General features: G+C 38.1%; 1 protein-coding gene across 15 annotated transcripts in view; it reads right to left on the reverse strand.

Annotated features, from left to right (window-relative positions):
* Positions 1–26,256, reverse strand: part of CADPS2 (calcium dependent secretion activator 2) — a gene marked incomplete at both ends in the record, with an annotated part of 405,485 nt that overhangs the window by 23,636 nt on the left and 355,593 nt on the right. For 8 of the 15 annotated variants that reach the window (XM_084229261.1, XM_084229258.1, XM_084229267.1 and 5 more), the window contains 6 exons: positions 1,267–1,374; positions 11,071–11,103; positions 11,211–11,294; positions 19,069–19,143; positions 24,528–24,542; positions 25,250–25,397. In XM_084229261.1, the coding sequence (XP_084085387.1) occupies positions 1,267–1,374; positions 11,071–11,103; positions 11,211–11,294; positions 19,069–19,143; positions 24,528–24,542; positions 25,250–25,397 (463 nt within the window). The remainder of the gene's footprint in view (positions 1–1,266; positions 1,375–11,070; positions 11,104–11,210; positions 11,295–19,068; positions 19,144–24,527; positions 24,543–25,249; positions 25,398–26,256) is intronic. The other 7 variants (XM_084229256.1, XM_084229260.1, XM_084229266.1 and 4 more) reach the window with 1 other exon arrangement.

A 26,256-nucleotide genomic window follows, 5' to 3' on the forward strand; every position in this document is an offset into this window, starting at 1 on the left:
TCCTTTTCTATTCAACATTTTTGAAAATTACCACATAAGCAAAAAAGTAAAAGAGAACTTGGAAGTGAAACATATGTTTGTAAATTCAGAGCAATACCAAATGGAAGTAGAAGTTGCTAATATGGTTTCAGTATTTTGTAAAAGAGCCAGCTGGATGGATGATAATTTTTCTACCCCTGCAGGGCATCAAAGCTTTTAGGAAATCATTCTTTTCACACATATTAACACTTAGCTTATTAAAACAGATGATACTTTTATTGTAAAACAGCCCGGGTAGAGGCTAGAAACATAAAGTATGAAAGATAAGACTTATTTTGACCACCAATCTGACAAATAGCAAACCCTGACATGAGAGACCATGGCGCAGAGGATGACGTCGCGGGACCTTCTGTAACTGCCACAGCTGAAGTGTCACCACAAAGCCCGTGAATTGCTGTTATGAAAACATTTGCAGTAACTTGCATAATTAAATGAAACTGCCAGAAAAGCTTTTCTAAAATGCAGAGACTATGTACATAAATAAATACAGTTCAGAGCAAATATTCTATTTCAGAATGAGCATGGCGGTGAATTATGCAAAGGTATGTCACAAGCAAAGTACCATTTGCTTTGAACTGACTGTTAATTACAAATGAATGACAACATTGCTACCGAAATTGACTGCTCTCTTAGTCTCTTTTACACATAGTCAATAAAGGAAACTTGATGATCATGGTATCTGAAAATCAAAATCCCCCATTTCTAGGAGTTGCCATGTCTCAGTGAAGACCTGCCTACTGAGAATGGCAGAGCTCTACCTGTCCAAACACTCACTCCTGAAATCAAGGGGAAAACATTCAACAACAGCAGAGTGGCAGGTATCTATCTGGTTTTACTGCAGCCTATTTCTTTAACAGAAACATATTATACTGACTTCGAAAAACTTTGATGACAGGGGCCAAAGCCATAATAGTCTGATCGCGTGTGTAGAAAGCTGAAAAAGCAAGTGGAATAATGCTGTACACAACAGTAAATGGATTACCGTATTGCTTGTTAAAATTAACCTTAAAAGGTTTCTGAGACACTCATTTTAACAGTGACAGTTTTCATGGGCAAAAAGCAGCCAATTAAGGCTTCTGTCAGCAGGCAAAGAAATAAAATCATCAACTATGTTAACTGTGTAGAAGAAAAGGGAGCAAAAGGGAGCAAACATACCATAAAAATGCAACTTTTACTGTCAAGAGTAAATCCATAATGTGGGCATACCCTGCAGGGGTAGTTACTTACATCAAATAACTTTTCTATATACATTTCCTCATTGACCTTTTCTCGAAGAATATCCTGGTTTTGCCGAACAAACATAATATAGGTGTCTGCCAGATCCATTCCTGGTTTCTGTTGTGAAGGAAAAGCACGGGGAATAAAACAATGTCAGGTCTTGATTGTAAAAATATTATTTGATCACCACTCTGGAAAATTATTCACCATATCATTTTGAAAATTACACTAGTAAAATATGTTCAAGCCCAAATCAACAATGAACACCTCCAGTAAATTATGTAATTAAAGTAAATAAAAGTTCATTATTAATGTCTGTAACTTGAGGTCATGATTATTCATCATTATTAAAATGATTAGAAATATGTGGCTGTAATCTAGTAGATATCTTAAAAAAATGGCTATCTTGAAAGGTGAATATGCCAGGTAGTATAAATGAACAAGTTAAAAAAAAATTCCCTCAGGCAATTTCCTAATTGCAAATACAATTTACTTATTATTTTCTCCGTCTGGATTATCCATTTATATTAAAAATGAAAATATTAGCTTTACTCGGGTTGCTTTTCTCAACCCAACTAAAGGAATATAAATGCTTAAGGAATACAAATGAAATTTTCTTATTAACTGGAATAAAACATTACTAGGGAGAGATTGGGCAAAAAAAATTAAGGTGAAACATAAACCAAAAATTTGCAGATTACCTTGTGCTTCTACTCATTGATATTTATCAATACTTTACTATACTTTAAGAATTTATTTTGTTTTAAGACTAATATCAATGAACTAGTCTCGTATAAAGAACCACAGGTGAGGATTGGATAACTATTAAAAGTTATCTCACATTTGTTCTCTTCCAATGTTGAGGACATAGTGACATAATAAGGGACAAAGACCTGGATGTCTCCCCAAAGAGTTTTCATTCTAGACTTAGCTTTAGTTCTTTCTTGAGTTTCAAATAGCTGGACTATCATGAAAATATTTATTTTCTGATCTACACTTGGGGTTGATTCATACACTGTATTGTGTTGTTCAGTTGATTAGGAAATGGCTTTACTAATAAAATGGTAGAGTTGATGCCCAAATTGGTTATCCTAGCACCATTTCATATTTATAGAACGCATTTATAATCTCCATCAATAAACTCATTTTGTAAATATTGCAAGAAAATTAGAGGAAAAAGAATATGGATCATTTAGCTATTACTGCTTCAGGAAAACCAATGGAAGATATTCACTGGAATGATTCCAACACTAGAAAGGCGAATTCCTTAAATGAAGGCCAGAAAGATCTTACTATGTGTGTGTGTCTTTTTTTTTGGTGGGTGTGGGAAGAGGAGTATATCTTATATACAATGAAGACATTGCCCATCTCCAAATTCCATTGCATAGTGTAGGCAATGGCATATCTCATTGATAAAACATAATTATCTTTTTTAATAACCAGTTATTTTTGGGCAATGAGAATCACACTAAGTTTTTACTACTCTTAAAGGGCAATATATACAACATAAATTAATGGATCCTTTCAAACATAATCCTGAAAAACATAATTAGGGATCAGTTATAATTTGAAACAAATCTTTTTCTCGGTGTGCATGTGTGTGTGCACACACAAAATTTATCATTTTTTCAAGAGCAACCATATATGATGTACATTGATATTTTCCAAACTTAATAGATCAGATTATTCCTTCACCTTTTTTCTGCATAATTCTCATAAGCAATATTTGAAAGGATAATTGAGAGAAATGTGAGTTGCTTTTTTCTTTTTTGGGGGGTAATATACATCAGCTTTTCCAATGAAGAGGGGAGGGGATTTATACAAAGATTAGTAACTGCTGTTAATAGTTAAAGGCAACTACCCTTAAATTTTTCTCTCCAGGTTTCTCAAACTTTGTCAAAACAATGAAAGTGAGAACACTCAGACATAGTGGCAGAATAAAAATGACTTGAGAACAATTTTCTAAACATAATAACAAGTTAGCTCAGCTTCTGAGTTTCAGTCAGATGCCCGGAATAGCAAGGCTGTTAGCCAAGTCTAGCAAAAGCAGGAGGTAAAGACCAGACAAATGACAGTCTGCCTTCTTCACTCTTACTTCCCACCCAACATTGTTTTTTATAACCACCTTTTAGAAAAAAATCATGCTTAGAATTTTAATCAAGTCAATTACTTGACCTATCAAACTCACTGGAAACTGAAGTTATGACTGGAGGACTGGAGAGTTACGTTTTAAACACCTACTAGAGATTCTAAGGTAAATTCTTTTTCTGTTTCCTTGATCATTTTTGAGATAACATTAGACATGAAACACTGTTCAGGAAGAGCTTATGTTCCACTATCTAAAACTAACAAACATTTACAGTTTAAAGCCAAAAAGAAAACTAATGGCTATTTCTGTTGGCAGACTTGAGGGATATGCACTGGAATCCAGTGTAGTTTGAAAGCTACAACTTTCAAAGGACATAAGAATCTCTGGCGGAGGATGTGCAGAAAAGCTCATTTAAAAGTTTATTTTAAAAATGAAGTACTTCTTTTTCTTCTTGAAATTACGTTTTCTCCCTCTTTTGGCAAATTAAGACCCACTTGCCCGGAAAACAAAACCTAGAATTCTTACATTCCTCATTAGCATTCTTTCTTCCTTTATCTTTGAGCTGTTTACCTATTCTTGAAACTGTGACATATGGGAATTTCACACCTAGTGAATATATTTTCATGTAGCTTGTGGCATGCGACGATAATCATTAAAAGAATATACACAAGAAGAGAAGCTGCAACAGCTGGTGACATTTACCAATTAGAATCATAGTTCTTTAAAACACCTTATCTTTCCTTTGCTGTATGAAGGGTAATTATCTCTGATAAATTGCTGAAAAAGATGTAATTTTCCTTTTAAACAGTTTCTACTTACATTACAAATGTGTTTGGATAGAAGACATTATCGCTGGTTCAGTGCTTCTTTGTGCAAAGATTGTTTTATGGTAGGAAGATCTACATACTTTGGAAGTTACTGCATCTAATTCCATTATTACAAGTTGTCTTATTAGGAAGTGAAGTTTAGTTAAAAAAACAAAAAACTAAACACACTCGGTAGAGTTTTTAGTTTTGGGCGTGTAAATGAAAACACTGCTTGTGACTGTGTGGCTGAGATACGGTCCCAATACAGTCCCAGACACAATATTGCTATGAGCTCTGGATGTGCACTTGGTGCGCCAAAGAAGCTGCTTGTAAAATTTTATTTAGCAATATGGATTTGGATGAGTATTCATCAAGGACGCTATGTTCTAGAAAGCTATCTTTAGAATTATTTTCTACATTGGTAGTTACAGTTTTCTTTTTTGTTTTTTTTTTTTTTTTAGTTAGTTACAGTTTTCTTAATGAATATAAGAAATAACATGCTATCAAAAACCACTTTGCAAGCATGCATGTACTAAGTACCATTTAGATAGAAAAAAATGCCTTTTTTCATACAATCACTTCAATCGCTGACCTCTTCAGCGATTGAAGTTTCCCAACCATTAACTTTACTGTTTTGTTTATTAGGGTAGCAATTGCTAAATCAAAACAGGTGTTCCTGAATTACTTCTTTCTAATCAGAAAAGAGAGAATTTGGCTAACACATTCTTAGAGTACGGAAAAATTTCCCGTGGGCAGAAAGAAACCAATAAATATGGAAGGAAGTAAAGGATGGTAAGGTGAGTTCCTCTGACATTGGCCGCCTTAGTAATAGAATACACCGGTGAGTGAATGAGTTTAAGTGTGAGTGCAGACAACAGCACATTTTTTTCAAGCGTTAATCACTAGTTAACCTAGTGAGATGAACATGCTGCTTAAAAAAGAAGGAAAAAATTCCTTGTTAATTATACGCTGCAAATGCTCTTACTTCCTGCTGCTACACCTAATCCCACAGGTGCAAGTTTCGCTTTCCCCATTCATGGGTAGGTGGGTGCAACACTGTATTCCCTGTTCACAGCAGCAGAGTCCGAGGTTTGCTTAACCTTCCAACACAGGTTAACAATACACTATGCAAACACTGTCATGGTGTCTATTTAACAAGGAGACAAATTTTAAATATACTATTCCAGTCTCAAAGATTAACTGGAAGCTACTGTATAATTGACTTAATTTAAAAGTGCACTTCTCATAACCTAGAATATCTTGCCTTGAAGAAACAATCAAGAGTGGAACTGTGATATCCTGATTTAGGATGATCTACATGCCTTGTAAATGAAATGCCTGCATCTGCTCATTATTGTATTTTGGGAAAAAAAGATCCTATAAGATCGAAAACAATAACCTGTCTTGTCAATATGAAATTATAATAGGGACCATTTATATCTCAACTCTGGCATTTCAGGTTCAGAAGCAGTTTATAATTGATCAAGGAACAAAGGACACAATTATGTAAGCACATAGTTTAACCCAGGTATTGTTAAAAATATTTTTTTTCTTTCACTGGTTAAGGTATACTCTGTTACTTTGGCACTTATGCAGCAATTTCTGTGTCTTTATATCTGAGCAAAAATGTTACTAAAGGTAAGTACTTTTGGAGTACTTTAAGGAAATGTTTTTCATTTTCAAAAATGTTTTTCATTTTCAAAAATGTTACTAAAGGTAAGTACTTTTGGAGTACTTTAAGGAAGTTATATGTTATCAAATACTTAATAGAAGTTTTTCTGATAACTATAATGATTATATTGTAAAAAATATATTTTACCAACACTTCTATCAAGTACAATTAAATTGTAATTACACAGAATAACAAAAGAGAAGAAAAATACGCAGACTTGAATTCTTCAATCTAGATGTATGCCAAATTAAGTTTTATATAATACTTCTAGGAAAGGAAGAATTCATAAAAGAGGAGGAAAAATCAATAAAAAGGTCAGAATAATGTAAAATATTGAGTATTTTCTAGTCACAGATTGACAAATTCTCATTGCCCTTAAGAAAAATTCCAAACTATTATTTCAAACAGTGAAGGGGCCACAGTCACTTCCTCTTTGATAAATTTGGCATATAAAACAATCAAATAAAAAAATTCCATTAATTTTAAAGAACAGGTTTTTTTTTTTTTTTAACAGTTAGGCATTTTGACTCCAATTGGAACTAAAAAATTTTGAATTAAAGAAAATGGGCACACATCCTTTCGAAAACATCTTCTAGACTTGGGGGGATGTTATGAGTGTGTTTTAAGTATGCCTATTTCATTCAGTCCTGCATTTCCCAGAGTTCTTGCTCTGGATGAAGGTCTCTGTCTGGTTCCTGTGGACACAGTTGGTAAAAAGCATACTCCTACCAAATGTTATAAGAATATATCAAAAGCAGGTTTAATTAATGTCTGGTAACACAGGTGTTCCTTTGCCATTCTAAGTGTTCACATGAATGCTTCATGTTCTTTCTCCAAAGCAGTGTATGTTCAAACATTTTTATTGTATCACTGGAAAAAGGCTTCCAAGAAGGTGGTTATTTTATATATTAAAAGGAACACTGAATGATCATTCACAATACTAGCCTGGAGTGCCCAAGGAAAAGAGAGAGGTTGATTTTCAACTGAGTTTTTTTTATGGACTCGATATTAATTTTACAAGACCTTGCCCATTTGAGACTATGAGCACTAGTATCCCTTTTGTTATTTCTGATATAGAATAAGGATCACTAACATCTCAGAGTTTAGAGGAATAGCTACTGCAGTAGCAGACAAGGATAGGGCTAATGGGTGTATCATATTAGCTTTAACCTATTTTCAATGTTGATAAAGGTATTAAATCACAGCTTATAATAAAATCCACTTAACCTTTCCCTCATCTATCTACAGTTGCTAGGATGTCAACTATAGAAACTGTACTGAAAACTTGAAGAAGTGAAAATAAAATGCTATAGATACTATTTCATGCAGCTCATAAAATTTTAATAGACTGGGATGGATTTACTCAGCCTCCAATTTGGAACCTTTCAGATTTTGGGTTAAGAGAGACCTGAGGATACCAGTAAGTCCAGTTCCAGCATCAGGTAGTCACGGATTTACTATATGAGAGGGAAGAGCCAGATAGGGAAAAAAAATAAAGCAGTGAAGATGAGAGAAGCAAACTGCTCAATACACAACTTCCCCAACTCCCACAAAGGTAAGACTCTGAATCTGGTCCCGGGGTGCCTCTCTCTCTCTCTCCAGGTGAATATGTCCCCGTGGGCAGGCACTCGGTTCCCCGTGTTCTGCCTGGCTCTCGTTCTGACGTAAAGCACTGAGCATTACAGTGACCTTATCTAAATAATAAACAGTATCAGAAGCAAGGAAGCAAAGAAAGGAGAGAAAACACCATGCTCGCTAGTCTGGCCAACAACAACCTTTAAAAGTCACCACTGATAGATACAGGTGTTTAATATTCTAAAGTAAAAGAAAAATAAACGAAAAACAATCACTCTGGGGAAGGCAAATGGTTTTTTTCCTTTGGAAAATGGCCAGATTTGAAGCAGGGGCTGGAAACTGCTGAAGAATGCCTGGGAGCAGGAAGTGTCAGTCCAGGAGAAGCAACAACAATCCCATTTACCAAACACTTTCACGCTAATATGCTCTTTGAATCCTCACAGGAACCTGGTGAGGGAGACAGGAGGGGGATTATACTATTATCCTCTCTGTGCAGGTGGGACAATTGCAGATAGGGGCAGGGGGCAAGGGTGGGGTGTGAGCGGAGCTGTGGGGCTCCCATCCAGGCCATACAGCATAGAGCTGAATTCTAGTTCCATTTGGGGAGTTGGACCTTAAACAACACCTGGTCATTTTTCCTACATAACAGAAATTCTGAGCACCCCATCTGGCAAACGGTGGAGTGGTTTCTACAATTACATATCAATTTGTTAACCTTCTTAATTTTTCAGCTCTGTCTCCCACTGTCTCTTAGTCATGTTCCCAGTTCTATCCTTTTTTTTTTTTTAAAGATTTATTTACTTTTGCATACAAGAACTGCGGTACAGTCTAGAGGTGTGGCGGTGGGGGTGCACGGTGAGACAGAGTGGGAAACAGAACAGGCAGATTGACCAAAGTATACTGCTGAGGGGAGCAGCGGGTGTGCAGAGAGGTCTGCTGCACCATGTGGAATGCTCCCTGGCCAGGGATTGAACTTGTGCTGCAGTGGCTACGGATTTCATAGGTTGCATCTTAACCCCTTGCGCCATTAGGGAGGCCCACATAATTTTTTAATATACATTGCTGTCAGCTGTATCTTTCATACACAGTATTTTTGGGGAGGTTGGCTGGAATATAATACTTTAATCTTACTGAAATTTACCTTCTGGCCTAGGATTTTTGTCCATAAATCTAATGTGAACATTTTCATCCTGGTCCTGCATCTTTTATACCAGCTCTCTCTTTCGTGTCTGAGTTCCCTTCTTCTAAGTTACTGTTGAACATGACAGACTCCCTTGTTTCAGGCCTTGCATTTCTCAGATGTATGTCATTTTCCAGTTCCTGTGATAGGCTGTGGCTGGACAGGAGGGGGCCTCTGCAGGGGAGGGTCCATTAGGTAAGAACAGATCTAAGAGGCTATCCAGAGGATATAGTTTGTCATCTTGATCAGAAACACAACAGCAGCTTTGCTAAGAAGAAGGTAATATTGGAACTTACTTCTATTCAGGGACATATTTTTTCTATGTATGGTTTTTAATAAACAAATACCCCATTTTGATAAAGAAATGTCCTATTATAAAAGATAACATGTTCATTACATGTTACATGTATGACAAGGGTCTAGCACTTTGGGTGTGTTAAATATTTCACTAGCAGGCTCCATAGAAATTGAAAAGTTTAATATAGAAAATAAAATTCTGGCCTCCTTGATGGTGCAAGGGGTTAAGTCTCAGCACTATGAAGCTGTCCGCAGCCACTGCAGCATGAGTTTGATCCTGGCCAGGGAGCTGATCCACATGGTGCAGCAGACCTCTCCTGTCTCTCCCGCTACTCCCCTCAGCAGTGTATTTCAGTAGATCTGTTCTGTTCTGTTCTGTTCCCCACTCTCTCTGGTGAATCCTCTCACCCTTCACACCTCTGGCTTCCACCCCAGTTCTTGTATGCATAAATATATAAATCTTTAAAAAACAAAACAAAACAAACGAAATTCCTCAGAAAACACGTTCCACTAAATAGCTACCATATCTCTAGGGAACAGGAGGTACAGCAATTATCATCAAATATTTAAAGAGCTATCATGCAGAAGAGGGAGGTAGAATACACAGAGGTACAGAATTTCTAGTTATTATACATAAGACAAGCTGCCTTATGGTTTGCCTGTAATCACTTAAAATATTAAGAGTCTGAATAAATATTTGTGAGAGATATTAGGGAAGGGGGCTTCTGCGTTGAGAAAGAGGGTGAATAAGCTGCTTTTCTGTATCTTTCAGCTTTGAAGTTCTGTGGGATCCAACAGATATAACATAAGGTTAAATTAGGAACTCAAAAGTCCTAAGCACAGGAATAGCTATGGTACTCCTTTCCATTTGTAATTAATAAAAACCCAAACTATACTACAAAATATGTGTTAGGAAGTGTAACAAAGTTCATATGTTCCCTTGATTACTTGGCTCTTTCTAAGATAGCGGATAGAAATCCTTCTCCTTAATTCTCTCTTTCTCTCTTAAGATGCTGCTTTAGGTCTCTACACATGTGTTTATTTCTACTCTTTGCTCAGCACTGATGTCCTGTTTCTAGGTACAACACAAGTACTATTCCAGGACTTCTTTGGGAGTCATTTGCAAAATGAAAAACGCTATTCCAAAGACACTCCATGCATAGGTAGGAAAGTCTATGGCCTTTTAACGTAAAATGCTCATTTATACTAACTTTAATGGCAAGGAATTCAGGGACTTTCTAGTCCATAGTATACACTGTGGTTACTCATTTAAAAAATAAGAGCCATCTATAACCAATCCATGAAGCTCTTCAGTCCTTAAACCACTAACATAATGGCAATCGACAGATGAAATGCTCCTTGAGCAAACTCTTAATCAAAGATTAGATGACGCATACATTCCATCCAGTTTTAAGTCTTTTTTTCATTGTGCTCTAATTCTTGAAAATTGATATCGATATTATGCATCGATACATATACCAACATATGTGTGTGTGTGTGTGTGTATGGGTATAAGCAGAATATCTCAGGCCTTGGTCATATATATGATAATAGATTAAAAGGCACAAACTATTTTGTCGTGATCATCCATTTTAAAACACTGCACTAACTTGCTGAATATATTTACCACATGAGTTTTCTTATTGTAGCTAAGTTTCATCATTCCCTCTCATGGTATTTCAATCTTTGAACAAATTTACAGGTTATGAGTGATTTCCCAAGAATTCTGTGAAAAACCAAACGTTAAAATAAGTGAACATTGATTTATAACACTTTTGTATTTAGAAAACTAGTTCCTTGATTTAACTGGCTCATCTTTATTGTTACTTTAACTCCTACAAGAAACCTGTTACAGCTTTCACATAAAGGAAAGGGAGAGTGAGCTGCTGTCTATAAATAGTGTGAGGCGTTTTCTATCCAGTTCCAGCCCGCTATCACTTCCCTCTACAACTGAGGTGACATGCTCGCAAGATGAAGTGACCTCCAGAAGAGTTCCCAAGTTACAATGGAAAAAGTACACTGAAATAACCTTGCCAAGCCTTGTTATGAGGATTCGTGCTTGCTTTAGGAAAATAAACTACTCCCCGAGGGAATGGCACTGGTTGAAAGATTTGAAATAAACCTGTGGCGAATGATAACTCTTAAGAAAAAGAATTACATGTAGTTTGAAAAAGTCAATTAAAAAAATACTTACTGGAACATCAACATATTTTGCTGCTGCTTTCACCTTAATTGGAAAAGAAAGAGATAATTGTGAGAATTATTTTTGTCACTGTTAGATCAGTACTACGACGTCAGTTAAAAGACAGAAGTGAACTCATACAAAATACTCACAGTGAATGAAAGGATGGATGAAAAGAAAGTGCCTTCATCATATCTCGAGAGCTTAGACAGCACCCCTTCCAACACTGAAACAAACTAGAGCACACGGTTTGAGTGAGTATTTAGACAGAATATATTCCTGTGCATACAAACTAATGACAGGGCAGACGAGTCCCGGGTCAACATATGCTACCGTCCAAAGATGCACAATGTGTAAAAGAAAACTGACAGCTGAGGGGTGAATTGTAGTGTTTACTCTCCCCTTTTGCAGACGAACTCTAAGATCCTTTCCCATTATTGAAAATAGTACATATTGTTTTATGATTAAAAAAAGAATGTGTAATAGGAGTCTGGTCACTGTATATGTGAACTAATTGTAACCATTTAGTAAAAACTTGAAGTTCCTGAGATGATTCCTTAAAACAATTTTCAACCTCAGTATAGATACCTGGAAGCAATGATGGTCAAGCTGAGTCAAATTCCTTCTATCATGTGTCACTTGACTATTCCCCAACTTTTTCTATTGGCAAAGAGGCTGAACAAAACAGAGGAGTGAAAGGGGTGCATAACATTTCGGGCTCTTGTAACAGTGAAATGAGGTTCTCCATTAGTTAGCAGGTAGTTACTAAGCAGTTCTAAATGAAGTGGTTCTATAAAGATCATCCCTGTTTCAGCTCACAAAGTGGTTGGGGAGCTTATACAGATATACACAAAGCAGGGCACAGTGGAAAGTGCTAAAGGGAGAATGTATACCCTGACTGTCCCTACGTGGGCTCAGGTCAAACACTGAATCTCTAGGCTCTAGGTGAGAGAGAGAGAGAGAGAGACACACACACACACACACACACACACACAGAGAGAGATAGAGAGAGAGAGAGAGAGAGAGAGAGAGAGAGAGAGAGAGAGACAGAGAGAGAGAATGGAATTCAAATTCATCTCTAAAGTGTTTCACATTTCCAAAACTTGTTATATTTCTATGGTGAAAGTTAAGACATGTCTACTGTAATAAAATTTAAAGTGTAGGAAATTTTATTTTCTCAAATGGAATATGCAATCTGGCATCAAGATAAATGAATAAAAGATATTAATAATATCCTACCCTTCATATTTCCTCTTTAGGACTAAAATAATATGCACTATTGACAAATTACACACTCCCAAAGGGAAAATACTGACAAGGTTTTTTAAATACGAAAAGGGAAATTAACGAAGGCTGGTTTTTGTTCACATAGCAGCTTCTTCAACAAAGTGATAATAGTTCTAGGGACACAGCTTATTGGTCTCTGGTGACCAGAGAACTCGCTGAGAGTGCACAGGAGATAATCTTTTCTCTATGGTTGGTCAATTACTGCAAAATAGTTTATGCAAAAGAAACACAAACTTCCCTATAGGTTTCTCCATCACATCATTGGCGACATGATGTAAGAACACAGAAACAAAATGCTGCAGACTGCTGACTAAAATTTTATTTTTAAAGATTGAGGATTATGTATAGCTAGTCACTCATCCTAAGGGATACAAGCAGCAAAAAACACCAAATTACAAATTGCTCACAACTAAACGTCAATTTAGCATTTTCTTCCTGCCCATTAGGATTTCTTACCAATCACAGCTGACTAACTCAACTTGATGTGGTTTACAAAGACCCAGGGGACCAATACTCTAGGGTTATGTCAGACCAGGGGAAGGGAATTCCAAACTTAATGGCCCTCTGTGGAAAATGCCTTGTCTTTTGTAACTCAAATCTTGAGCGCCAGTGTGTGCTGGGTGATCTCATGTGTCACGAGGAGAGTGAGAATCTCTATGGTTACAGATGGCGCCAACCAGGGAAGGCTATAGCACAGCTCCTGGCTCTCAGTGCCTTTTAGTGAGTATATATTTACGCAGTGAGTGATGCCAAAGGTCAAGGCAAGGCAGCGGCAGGAAACCTCTGGAAGGATCTAGATCGCAGTTCAAGTTGTAGCTCAGCCACTCTCTGGCTATGAGAAAACAGATAAGCCATTAAGCTTCTCTAGCACCATTGTACTTCACTTTCAGGCAAGTGAAGAAAATGATAGCCATTCTGTTCATTACAAGAATGGTGTGAAGATCAGTGGATATGCCTATGTGAAAGGACTGTGAAAATAGCAAAATATGAAAGGAATATAAAGAATTAAAAAAGTGATTGAGATTAGCTCAATCACTATCCATCATACAAGTTAAAACTCTAAATATGTTCAGTCCCAAGGTATTGGGGGTAGCCTTAGGATTATTTAGCAAAATGGAGTTAAACCGTTTAGTTATCAACATCGGTCCTAATTTATTTAATCAATATATGGAGGGAGAACAGAGTTGCAGCTGCCGGTCAGAAGAGCAACTGGAATTCCATCTGTTTGCAGGCCATGTGGCTGAGAGCAGAGGATGAAGGATTAAAGATGTTTTGGATCCATGCAATCAAACTACAGATTTAAAGCATTAACTGAGATGATTCATACAATGTACAAATAGAAAGGGCTTAATAAGTGTTATTCTAGTGTAACTACTGGGTACATAATATGGGAAATAAATATGCTATTCCCCTCCAAAAATATAGGTAAAAACAGGACAGACACACACAGTTGGCCATGACCCATAGCAGAAAAAAGGGCCACAACAGACCACCAAACAGTGGAGCTGAAACTGGCAACCCTCATGTACAAGGTGACCCAGGAGCTGAGCCAGGAAACAGCAGAAGTGGAGATAAGGACATGTGGGAGGGGCAGTGAATTTAGGAAAGAAGTTTTCCCACGGTGGCAACCACAAGTCTTCTCCTTCCTGGAAGACTACATGTGGACCTGGGGTCTGCTGAATATGTCAACATTCTTTGCCTCCTTTTTAACAATAGTGGAGAGCCTCTCTGTGGGTTCCTCCCCACCCCAAATGGCCCCTGGAGAGGCACTAGACAGCAGGGACTCTAAGTGCTTACATGGCAGTGAACAGCGTTGGCGCCTTTGGGACCAAGCAGCTGAGCCACAGCTCCTATAGGACGGTTTTCTTTGTAAGATTTTTCTCCAGGCACACTGTGGTCAAAGAGCTACCTTAACAACCAAATTCTATTAACATCAAGATTGACTAATAATGATATATTTTCCTCCCAGCTTTTAATTGCACAAAAACAGCAAGATTCCACGAAATCCAGTTAAATGCTGGGTTTCGTTGCTGTGTCTTTAACTGCTTCCTGTGAACTTTCTTGCACAGCTCAGGGAGTATATAAATACTTATGGGTTTGCCTTGTGCTCTCTGCTCTCCTGAGGGTGTCGGGTTGGGATGAAACACTGTAATCTCTTTGTTTCCCTTCTCTTTATTGTGGATGCCATTAACTGGGTTTGTTTGAATAATATTTAATACCTAAAATCTGTCGGGTAATTACCAACTTTGCCTGAGATGCATCCGCTGAAGGAAATGAAAGATAAAAGCACTTTGAAATGACTAGTAGATTGAAACATGAACTATGCTACAAGGCACGTGGGTTTACATTTCCTGCTGAATTTTAACAGGATATAAGATTCATTTTCCTATGCATATGGAAAGTAGAAATACAGAGCTCAGAAGGGTTAGGGAAGATTCCAGCTATGGTTTGGTGGATTCAACACCCAGTTTTTGCATTTTGGGCTGTGATATTTCATGAAATAAACAAGGGATTTCACAATACTCTAAGTTATAAAATCTTCCACAAAAAAGACAGTTATCTACAAGATGGATCATGAAAAATTAGTTTTGGGGGGATGGTGGCAGAGCTGGAGATATCTATTAGCTGATATTTCATTTTTGTTTGGTAAGATCAGAAACAACCACTATTGTTAAAATTTCACATGGAACCAGAATATCAGGGACCAGGAGGAAAAAGGTTTCCTTCCCTGGAACAGCATGTTCATGTTAAAATTAATGCAACTGTCTCTACTCCAGCCTCTTTTTCTCCACCCGGAACCCCTGACTTCTTTGAATCTTTGTTCACACTGACTCCTAAAAGGCCTTTCTGGGTTATGTACACCCATACTGTGGGTGGACAGTATTTGAATATGTACAGAACATATTTATTTATAACAGATCTTATTCCCCAAGGTGTCTAAGAAACTTCCAAAACAGCACATCCAGCCCTGAGGTTGGCAAATTCTCCACAATATTTTCTCTCATTGTTCCTTTTCCCCTTGTCCTGTCGTATTTGTATTTCATTCTATTAATAGGTCCTAACAGTGTATGTTACTCCTTTCAAACACATACTTGAATTTGAAAAGATGTCCTCTGAATATATGCCTTGAGTCATACAGGTAAATGTAATCAAATGGTTTGATCAGGCTAGGTTGGGGGGGAGATATTTTAATGACATCATCTATGTAATCTGGTTAGATTTGTGCTTTTTTTTTTTAAAGATTTATTTATTCACACATACAAGAACTGGGGTACAGGCCAGAGGTGCAGGGGGTGAGAGGATTCACAAGAGACAGAGAGGGAAGCAGAACAGGCAGATTGATAGAAATATACTGCTGAGGGGAGCAGCGGGCGAGTCAGGAGAGGTCTGCTGCATCATGTGGGCTGCTCCCTGGCTGGGGATTGAACTCGTGCTGCAGAGGCTATGGATAGCTTCACAGTTCTGTGCTTACACACTTGCACCACCAGGGAGGCCCAAGCTCTGTCTTATTCTTAAGAGAAATTCAGGGGAAAACTTCCTAGGTTATTGGAAAGGATATGTGTGTGTGTACATGTTTACATATACTTATCTACACACATATACATATATATTTACCTCTAAAAGATTTCCCCCACTATCTGAAAGTGGAATGTTCCTATTTATTATGATTTGGTAGGTTGTTTATTAGGTCTGGGAATGCTATTACCATCAATTAATTAATTAATTAATTAATTAATTAATTAATTTTTTAAAGATATATTTATTTATTGATTGATTGTTACATGCACACATACAAGCACTGGGTACAGTCAGAAGCACGGGAGGGTGAGAGAATTCACCAGAGCCAGAGCGGGGAGCAGAGCAGGCAGAAGGACCGAAGTACACTGCTGAGGGGAGCAGTGGGCGGCAGGAGAGGTCTGCGTGCCATGTGGGACCCTCCTCTGGTGGCCGGGGAGAAGCCGGGGATCGAACCGGCGCTGCAGAGGCTGCAGGAAGCTTCGCAACCCAGCGCTCAACCGCTGCGCCACCAGGGAGGCCCACCATTAATTTATAAGGAAAGAAATTTTTAACATTCCTAGCCCCCTCAAATAACCTACCAAATCACATCAAATAGGAATATTCTACTTTTGAGGGTATATATAACATTCTACTATATATACCTACTTAGTGAGAAAATATACTCTTTCCTAAGACCCTTATTGCAATAACTGAGTACTTAGTAGGCTCAACATTTTGCTATGATCTTTTTAATCCTACCCAGAATTTACTGATCCCCTATTACCAGACCACATTAGGAACACGGTGATTTTCTCATTTTTTGTTCTGTTGACAATTTCCCAGAACTGGTTCTTAATTACAGCCCTCAGTTTTTCTGCATCTTCTTGTTAAAATGAATTCCATCCCCATCTACATGACTTAGAGCCACCCCCACATGCCTGCCTGCTCCAGCCTGTATTCTGGGTGGCACAAATCTCCCAGGAGGGACCCACAGGCTGGTCAGTTCCACCTGGATATAAAGGGGATGCAGGAAACTGGAGACATGAAGCAACCAGTCTTTTCTTCTCTGGTCTTATGGATTCTGTGTGGTGTCCAGGAAAGATGCGGGGACACTGGAGGTCAAGTCCTGGCTCCATCTGCTGTGTCTTCTATCTGTGCACAAGGGTGCTGGACTTGCTGGTGGACGCTGGTGGTAAGGCCTGCCTTGGAGACGAGGCCACCCAGGGAGGGCTCGCCATGTCCTTCTCAATCAGACCAGCTTTGTTTGCTTTGATTGGTGTTGCAAATATTTAATTACATGAAATAGATCTTATAAACACTATAGACGTGCATAAAAACACATCTTACAAATGTAGCAAATGTGTCTGAGAAGTTCCTGCTGGATAATCTTAGGGTTCTCTTCCAACTCCAGCAGTGTGTGTGCAATAAGAGCCAGGGGAGAAGAGATACGGGCCTCCAAACAGAAATGCAGAGAATGAGCTTCATTTTGAGACTGAGAAAAGTTGTAGATTTTCTTTCATTCCATACTCCAGCTTTTTTTAATTATTTTTTTAAAGATTTATTTATTTTTATGCAAGAGCTGCGGTACAGGCCAGAGTCGTGGGAGGGTGAGAGGATTCACCAGAGACAGAGTGGGTTGCAGAACACGCAGACTACCAAAATACACTGCTGAGGGGAGCAGCAGGCAAGACAGGAGAGGGAAGACAAGACGTTGTGTCGGATTCTTGCCGGCTGGCTGGGATCGAACCCGCAGTGCAGAGGCTGCGGACTGCTTCACAGCGCGGCGCTCAACCACCTGTGCCACCAGGGAGGCAACTGAGCCGTGCAAGGACTTTCAGCCAGTAACATGAAGAAATGGTAAGAGTGTCTAGCTCTTTCCACTCTCCCACTGATTGGTCAACTTAATTAACTTTAATATAAGGTGGAACAGATATGGGATTTCTTACATACTTTCCTTGGTAAGATTTAATGTTCTTGTTATCATTATTTGTTGATAATCTTTGAAAGCATGCTTCTTAGATGTTTCATAAGTCAACATTTCCTTCATGTTAGATATGAAAATTGCCTCCAATTTTTCATTAGAAATAATATGACAAATACTAATGTATATATGTTTAGTGCATCTCTATGAGTAGCAAGAGAAAATGAAAAAAGGAACTACAGGGTCAAAGGGTGTTAATATACTTGATATATTTCCAAACTATCTTCTAGATAGTTAGATAAACATTGAAACCATTTATACTTCCATTTATAGGAAATGGAAGTGATCCCTCTCACTGTTTCTAATACTGGGGTTTCGCTTAAAAACAGCCAAGCCAATTGCTAGATAAAATAGTATGTTATTGTAGGTTTTTGTATTCCTTAAATTATTATTTTTCATGCTTTAAGCTCATCTCTGTTTTTTCTTTTCTAAACTGGTCTTGTATTTGCTTACCAGATGGGGGAGTGAGGTTTCCCTTTGCTTTTGGTATATTCTTCTGGCAGTTTTATGGGCCTGACTTGGGGTTGTTTGATGGAGCCTTGCAGGAGTAAGGGAGGTTTGTCTCCAAGAGAAAGGGCCTCTGGGAACACACACCCATTCGAGCTCTTCACCCTCCTTCAGACCCTGATCCTCTCACTTCCTGCCTTTTTCTCTATCAGACCCTGATCTCAAATGTCACCCAGGGCAGTGCATTATACCTCAGTGGGACCTGAAATCACCTAATCATTCCATGAACACTCATTAATGCCTCATCTGTTCTTACACAATTAAAGGCCACAACTTATGTCTAAGATATGTGGGCCATCAAATAGGAAACTGTGGGAGACTCTTGGGAGTGGAGACCTCAGACACAACCCCAACAGCTTTCTCTATCTTCCTCTGAGGCCCATTCCAAAGCGCCAGTGGGGTCACCACAACAAAGGGAGTAAAGAACTGATGACTACTCAACTCAGCCCTGGAGCGAAAACAAATAGCAGAACATGAATGCAGAACAATACGGTACTGCTGGAAGAAAGAGTTATTTTTAAAAGAACAACTGCCATAAAAGCCCAAATTAATTACAAACCAAAAATCAGAAGTGTTCACAGTCTGTTTGCAACTATTGTTCAAACTTAAACCTTTCTTGTCTCTTTTTTCTAACTGCTATTTTTCCAAGAAGGTATTTAAAAACAAAAGCCAGATATTTCTAAAAATTATCAGTTGAACACTAATTGGATTTCAAAAGGTGAATAAATAAACCTTACCTTTGAAACCAGCAGTGAAATGATTTCTTTTACAGTGCTGTCAATCAAATCATCTATTTTTGAATGGTACTGTTGCTGGATAGGAAAAGATAAAGATGCATTAGTTGAAATGGATGCAAAACTTTTGTCATAAGTCATAAATGCTTTAAAGCTACTAGTTATGACATATCAGATTTACTTAAAATGATCATTTTGAACATGAGAAGAACAAAACCTTGAAAACGATCCACCCAATCAACACTCTTTACATTGTGGTTTGAAATGTTTCCCATGTGCACCGTTGAGTTAAGCAGCTAATGGGGTTATTATATAGATGAATTGAGTTCTTATTCTTATTCAGGCGGAGGAATGTGAAGGCTACTTTTTGTCTTCTCCTCTATAATTAAGGTGGCCGTGTATTTTTCTAAAGGGTTGGTTTAGCTGGAGAAGCAAAAAGACTGGAAAAAGATTTAATTAATACAGCATTTCATGTCTGACAACTCTCATTCATAAGTTATTTTAAATGTGCTCTAGAAATAAAATGAGCTCCCAATTGTTCGGTCTAAAAGGACCTTTTTGTCAGTGCAGGGAGCAGCAGTTTATACAATTCTTACAATATGCTCAAGCAAGGGCAAAATTAAAATTTCATCAACAAAAGTGAATAGATGGTAACAAATTAATAGGCCATAAAAGGTATAATGAAACAGCACTCACTCCCCATAGTTTTATTACTGCTTCCTCATGAAAAAGACGCCTTTAAGTAAATACAAAAAGATGTATTTAAAATAAATCTGAAAGCCTCTTTTTTTGCTTTCTTTAGAGAATACTAGAGAGTCCCATTCTTAAATTAGCAGGAGCTTCGGCTTCTGCGGCTTGTGAAGGCACATTCATTTAACAGTTATTCTTCCTTTAGAAGCATTTATCTGACAGCCGATTGTCCCCAATAGCCACTTCACAGAAAATGTGACTTGTAAAGACTAACCCTATCTTGATGGTTCAAGGCTTCTTGGAACAGCTAACATAATGCATGGAGTAAAAGTACTCAGGTCAGGATAAACATTAGACCAACTTAACAGCTGCTGGTTGAATGGTTTCCTAAGATGCAAGTTTTTGAAAGCTATTTTTTCTTCTGAAAACATGTCTCAAAGTTTCCACACAGAACAAAACATCAACTTAGGTCTGCTTTGGAAAACGCAGGAGTGATTCCCCCTGGGCTCTGAGAGTGACAAGTGGTCATCTACCTGCATGAATAATAAAGAAGTGAGAATAATTTGAAGGCATGTGAATTCCTTGCTTCTGCTTGTGTGTGCGCCTGCGTTGACAATGGTCTAAAATTCACCACACGTATATTAATGTGGAGCTTTCTAGGCGGGGAGTTCACCCAGTGAAGCTTGCCAGTTCCAAAGTCTTACTGATTCCCATACCTGTGCTCCCAGGGAACAAACAGAACAGAAACACGGAGGGTGGATTTCTACTGCAGTAGTGCTGGCACTCTTTAGAACAGCTTAAAGAGAAGGCAAAGGGGAGAAAAAGAAAAACAAGGTAGGAGAAAAAAAGGCCTGAAAAAGTCGACCAGTTTGAGGTTATGATCCAGCCTAAATGGCTAGTAATTTCTGAGTCAGGCATGCCCTCACCTGTGCATGTCTCTGGGGACAGCTGGACCAGGGCAGGGGCTGATGGGCAGGAAGCCCCCCACAGACACACAACCTCCCCCATCCCCAGCTGAAGCTGTGCAGCTGAGTGGGAGGTGGAGGAGCTTATGCAAACGAGCTCTGTTGGCTTCCCCTCTCTTTTCACAGCCTTCTCTCTCCAAAGTTGTGTCTATGCAGGAAGTAGAGATCCGGTAAGAGACTGGGGCTCCCCTTTGGGGTGGCATAAAAAAGGGAAACACGAGATGTGCTTTCAGCTCATCACTTCTTGGTTACATGGAAAGTGCTGTGGGTCAGACTGCAATCCAGGCACCCAGGCCACCAGCTGCTTCTATAGGCTCTTCAGTGTTTATCTGTCTTTGCCATAAATTTCATTTTTTAACTCAGAAGTAATTAAACATCATCAGAAATCGATTGATATGAATTAGTGGTGCTTCTACACGTTAAACTTTTGGGTTGCATTGATTGTGGCAAATCTTAAAATGAAGACATAAGCCATTACAGGGGTGATTTTACTCTTTTCATTGAAAGGCAGGGAAAGCAATGGACCCTATGGAGCCACCAAATTCTCCTAGAACACACACACACCTTTAGGCTGCTCTTTTCCTTGCTACCTGACTTAGCCAAAAGCAGGGAGACAGGAAGAGAAAGTGATGGGGAGAGAATGAGTAAAACAAAGAGTTAAAAAGAAAGGTAAAAAGCATACTTCTTAAATGTACAACCTAAAGGGGAACTCAAATAATGTAAAGTTTGTTAGGTGATTATGAAATTTTGCTATTGTAAATTAATCTACTGAGTTCTGACTTATAAGAATTTCCAGCTGCACAGTTGGTGGAGGTGGTCTGGGAGCACTGCAGGCGGGAGTGGAAGGTGGCCTCAAAATTTATATTTTCTGTATCTTTCTGCAAAGAGAATAACCTACATATGCCACACCAGACATTAGAAAGCTAGAAAAAGTGATGCATCCACGGATCCCAACAGCTTTCAAAGACAAACACACAAAGAGATCACAAGCAGGTTAAGAATACAACGTCTTTGCATAGACATTCCAATTACCTTAGCTAAAATGGATAGATGTCTCATTCAGATTCAGAAGGAATTTTTGATTAAAAATCTGCAAAATTTCTGTCTGTCAATAAAATCCCGTAAAACTCTTATCAGAGTATTTCAAATCAAATCCTACATACCAGGTGGATGACAGCTCATTTTTAGGTTAATTTTCCCCATATCTTCCCTCTGGTGCCCTGCTCCTTCAGCAGATGACTCTGAGCATAGATAAGCACTCAGGAATTCTTATTCATGGAGCACAGCAATTCAGAAATTAGACCCAGGATTGAAATTCTGGGACCCTTACACTCAGGCAAATGTCCCCAATTTACCTCACCTCATGTAAACACACAAGAAATGAAGACTAACCATCTCTCAGTGCAATCCAGGACCCTTAAAAGATCTTTTTTTTTTTTTAAGATTTTTCTTTTTTTAAAGATTTATTTATTTATTTATTTATACATACATACAAGCACTGGGTACAGTCAGAAGCGCGGGAGGGTGAGAGAATTCACCAGAGCTAGAGCGGAGAGCACAACAGGCAGATTCACGAAGTACACTGCTGAGGGGAGCAGCGGGCGGCAGGAGAGGTCTGTGCACCATGTGGGACCCTCCTCCGGAGGCCGGGGAGCAGAGGGGATCGAACGGGCGCTGTACAGGCTGCGGGCAGCTTCGCAACCCTCAACCCAGCGCTCAACCACTGCGCCACCGGGGAGGCCCCCCTTAAAAGATCTTGATCCTTCTCTTGGGATGAATTTTATAAGTACTGCATTGTTAGTTGTGGAGACTACTGTAATTTTAGTGTAATTAAGAACAAATCCCACACAAGTAGGGGCCCCAGAGTTGCCCATTAAGGTGGCTTCATCCTCAGTAGATGGACTGTGGGATGATGCAGGGGCTCTGAGGACACAGGCTTGCCTAAAAGCCTACACACTCATCTGCTTTTCTGCAGGGATGGATAACGACAAGGATTTCTCAACACTGGTGGTTTTGTGATCTCAACATCTGCCCCCAGGGACGGGCCTGAGATTGCTGATTCATTCATTACACAGCTGTCACATGGCAAGATCACTCACTGATCAGTCCATGAAACACTGCTCTGGGTGGTGGCCCAGCACCTTTGTGTCGTCACGCGCCTCATCAGAAAACTGCACCGTGGGTAAAGAGCTGGGAAGGTTTTATCTCAGTAATGACAATATAGCAAATGACTAGAAACTTTGGAGACAATTCCCTTAAAATTTAGGTAAACATGTCTGCTAAGTTTGCCTATACAGTATATATTTTTATATCGCTTGAAATCACCTAAGAAATTAGCTTTGTCAATCTAGCTTTGTCAAGAATCTGCGTTTAACTGGAGATTAAAAGTAAAGTAAAAAATCATTTTGCATTACAATTCTTGTTTACCACTTTTCAGGGTTGCTAATGGGTTTTACACCTGCACATTTTGAACTATATTAATTGTGTGAAAGTTGTGGGGAACTAATTGTCTCTGGTGAGAAGGTACAGGTGCAGACATAATGAACAGAGTAGCAGATTACTCTTCAAAACCATCCACCTATTAATGTAAAGAATCATTTGACAATGCAACAATGTTTTGTCATTTGTGTGCTGCCTGTTTTTCTTTTTTAAATACTAGAGTGAGTTGTTTCTCACACGGGAGGATTTTACAACATGACAACAAATCAGTCTGTTCATTCAACAAATATTTATGAAGTGCCTATTGTGTGTCAGGTACTGCAATACATATTAAAATAAGAACAAATGGATAAGTCCAGTATTAATGGAAAGAGGCAAGATGATTCAAAGGAAAAAGTAAAAGATGATTCCTGAAAGCTGAAGAGAAATGGGTGGGCTTAGGAGGAGTCTTAAGGCAATATTCTTGAGTAGACAATCAGGCCTACATCCGGGCATTGAAAAATGCAAGGAGGTAGATGTGAGCTATTGATATCCAAGCCAGCTGGCTGCTCATTCAGATAAAGAAAATAACTCATGTTGAAGTGATAAAGTATGGCCCCGAGTTTGACTCCCAGCTGTTAACTCTAAGACTAGTGAGATTTAACCTATTCATAGAACACAAAACAATTTTGACTGATCATATCCACATACATAATATCCACAAATATATACACATTATATATACATATATATATTTAACATAAATAATCCCACATGCGCAAAATTTTTCAAACTACTTCCCTCAAGACAACCTTATATGGCAGACGGGAAAGGCTCCTGCCTCTGAAGACTGGTACATCCAGGCTGAACAGGAGGAAAGAGGATTATCAGTGATGCACAGTGAAATCCACAACTGGCTTCCTTGTACTCCAATTTAGGAGTTATTCTGATAGATGTCATAGGTCATCTAAAGTGTCAAACTCTAAAATTCTTCAAGTATTAGTGACAGTATATACCACAAATTTATGAGAATGTTAATAATCTGCTTCTGGATTTATTTAGAATTTAGTTTAAAGGAGGGTAAATTCATTTGGTTTCAGGTAATTATCTTTAAAAATTTAGATGTAATTTATAGATTTTGTGGTCTAAATGGATAGAAACAGTTTGCTTGACATCAGTTAAGGTACAAGTGTTTACATGTGTTTTAATGTGTCTTTGGGCCATTGCTATGTAACCTCTAGTTGTCAGTGTTTTATACACATACAGAAATGAAAACCATGGAAAACAGAATTAATTATATTAATTTGAGATGATGAAAATAAAAATGTACGTTTACAAAAATAACAACTCAAATGAAAATGCACTTTAACAACAACAAAAGAGACTTACCCATTGACAACCAAACTGGATCACGCCATGGGAAAAACAAGACAATGAAAGAAAACATAAATAAAGAAATGAATGAACAAGTAATCACAATGGTTAAAAAAGGCAACAAAATGTCAGGTTAAACATATAATCTAAGAAGTATAGATCTATTTTTACCTAACCACTACTCTTAACAAAAATAAATCCTGGGATAATATAAAACTGTACTTCTGAATATAGAACCAAATAAAACAGAAATCAAATGGAAACAATGGAATATTTACTGAAAAGAATAAGGCTGAGTTTTCAAGTATGTCACTACTTGATCTTTGAAAAACAGAAACTTTTGTGTACATAAAGTATTTCATATGCTATATTCTCTGGCTTGGTTTTTAGATGCAAACTCTTGATACCCTAAATTTGTTTAAACAAAGCTGATAGCTTTCTCATTTGCTTATGAAAAGCAGGGTTTATGTAAATACACAACACCTAAGCTGCTAAAAGGTATATCTGAAGCTCAATGGCTACTTATAAAATTTTAGGCAGTGTTTATAAAAAAGAAGACACTGACATGAGCAAAGGAAAAAGGGCATCCTATTATTACAGGATTGAAAAGGTCAGACACTTGTATTGCAGAACTTGGTCTTTTTAAAATCCAGTCCAGTGAGTAACTTCTGGAAACTGCATCCTTCTGTCAGGTTACCCCAAGCTGCATTTCTACAGGTGACATTCAATCCACTTACCTCTTGTCCTCCATCGAGGGCACAGAGTTTGGTGCTTTGCTTTTTGGCATCGACTAACACATTAAACATTGTGCACACAGAAGCTGGAATGCGCAAGTCAGTTGTTTTGCTTGCCTTTTGCAGTTTGAGTTCAAATGCAGTTCTTGTTCTATTCATTAAAACATGAATTCAGAGTAAGAAATTCTGACATATGTCCCACCTGTTTTGTAAAAGTGAAATCGACACTACAAGATGCTAATTTAAAACATGCAAAAAAGCCGTGTGGAAGTGTGTGGGGTGAAGCTTTCATGTGTCTCATACGGAAGATCAGACTGAGATATTTTATATTAAACATTGCTTTTTCAGTCAGTCAGATAGGATCTCTACACAAATGAAGCTGTTACATCTCGTGTGTCACTTTTAATGGAAAGACCTCATAACTTCACATAACTGAATTAATTTCCAAGTAGAAAAACTACTTACTTTTCTGCATTAAAGCAAAATAAATTCTTTATGCGCCAGTCTGGAAAACTGTAATGTGCAAGAGAGGATGCATAATTCTCTGATGTCATTTAGGTTCTCTTTCAAATACTCAAATTTGCAGTTTGGTTTTTGAAAGTTAACTGCATACCAGGCAATTTCAGGCTGGTTTTGCTAAAATAGCCACAGATCTGAGACATCAAAATCACATGTAAAAAACCATAACTTTTTTCAACATTGAATAATCTAATTCATGGTCTCATCTTAGAAGGCCATTAAGCATTCTTCTAAAGATGGGATTTTTCTTGCTTTAAAGAATTAAGTGTTATTAATTGCTCCAACAAGTATCTGTTATTTCCAGATGCTGCTCCGCACTGTTCTTGTACATAGCATGATGAGGGCAACAGAAAAAAATGATGCTTCACTAATTAGGATGCAAGGCTGATTTTATAAGAATAATTTAAAAAATGAAGACACATTTGGAAGCACCAAAGCTGCATAACTGATTTCTGGATAGGTAGTGAAGACTGTAAGTGAATACTTGGTGA

This window comes from Talpa europaea (genome assembly GCF_964194135.1).
Source record: "Talpa europaea genome assembly, chromosome: 3".
Taxonomy (NCBI): domain Eukaryota; kingdom Metazoa; phylum Chordata; class Mammalia; order Eulipotyphla; family Talpidae; genus Talpa; species Talpa europaea.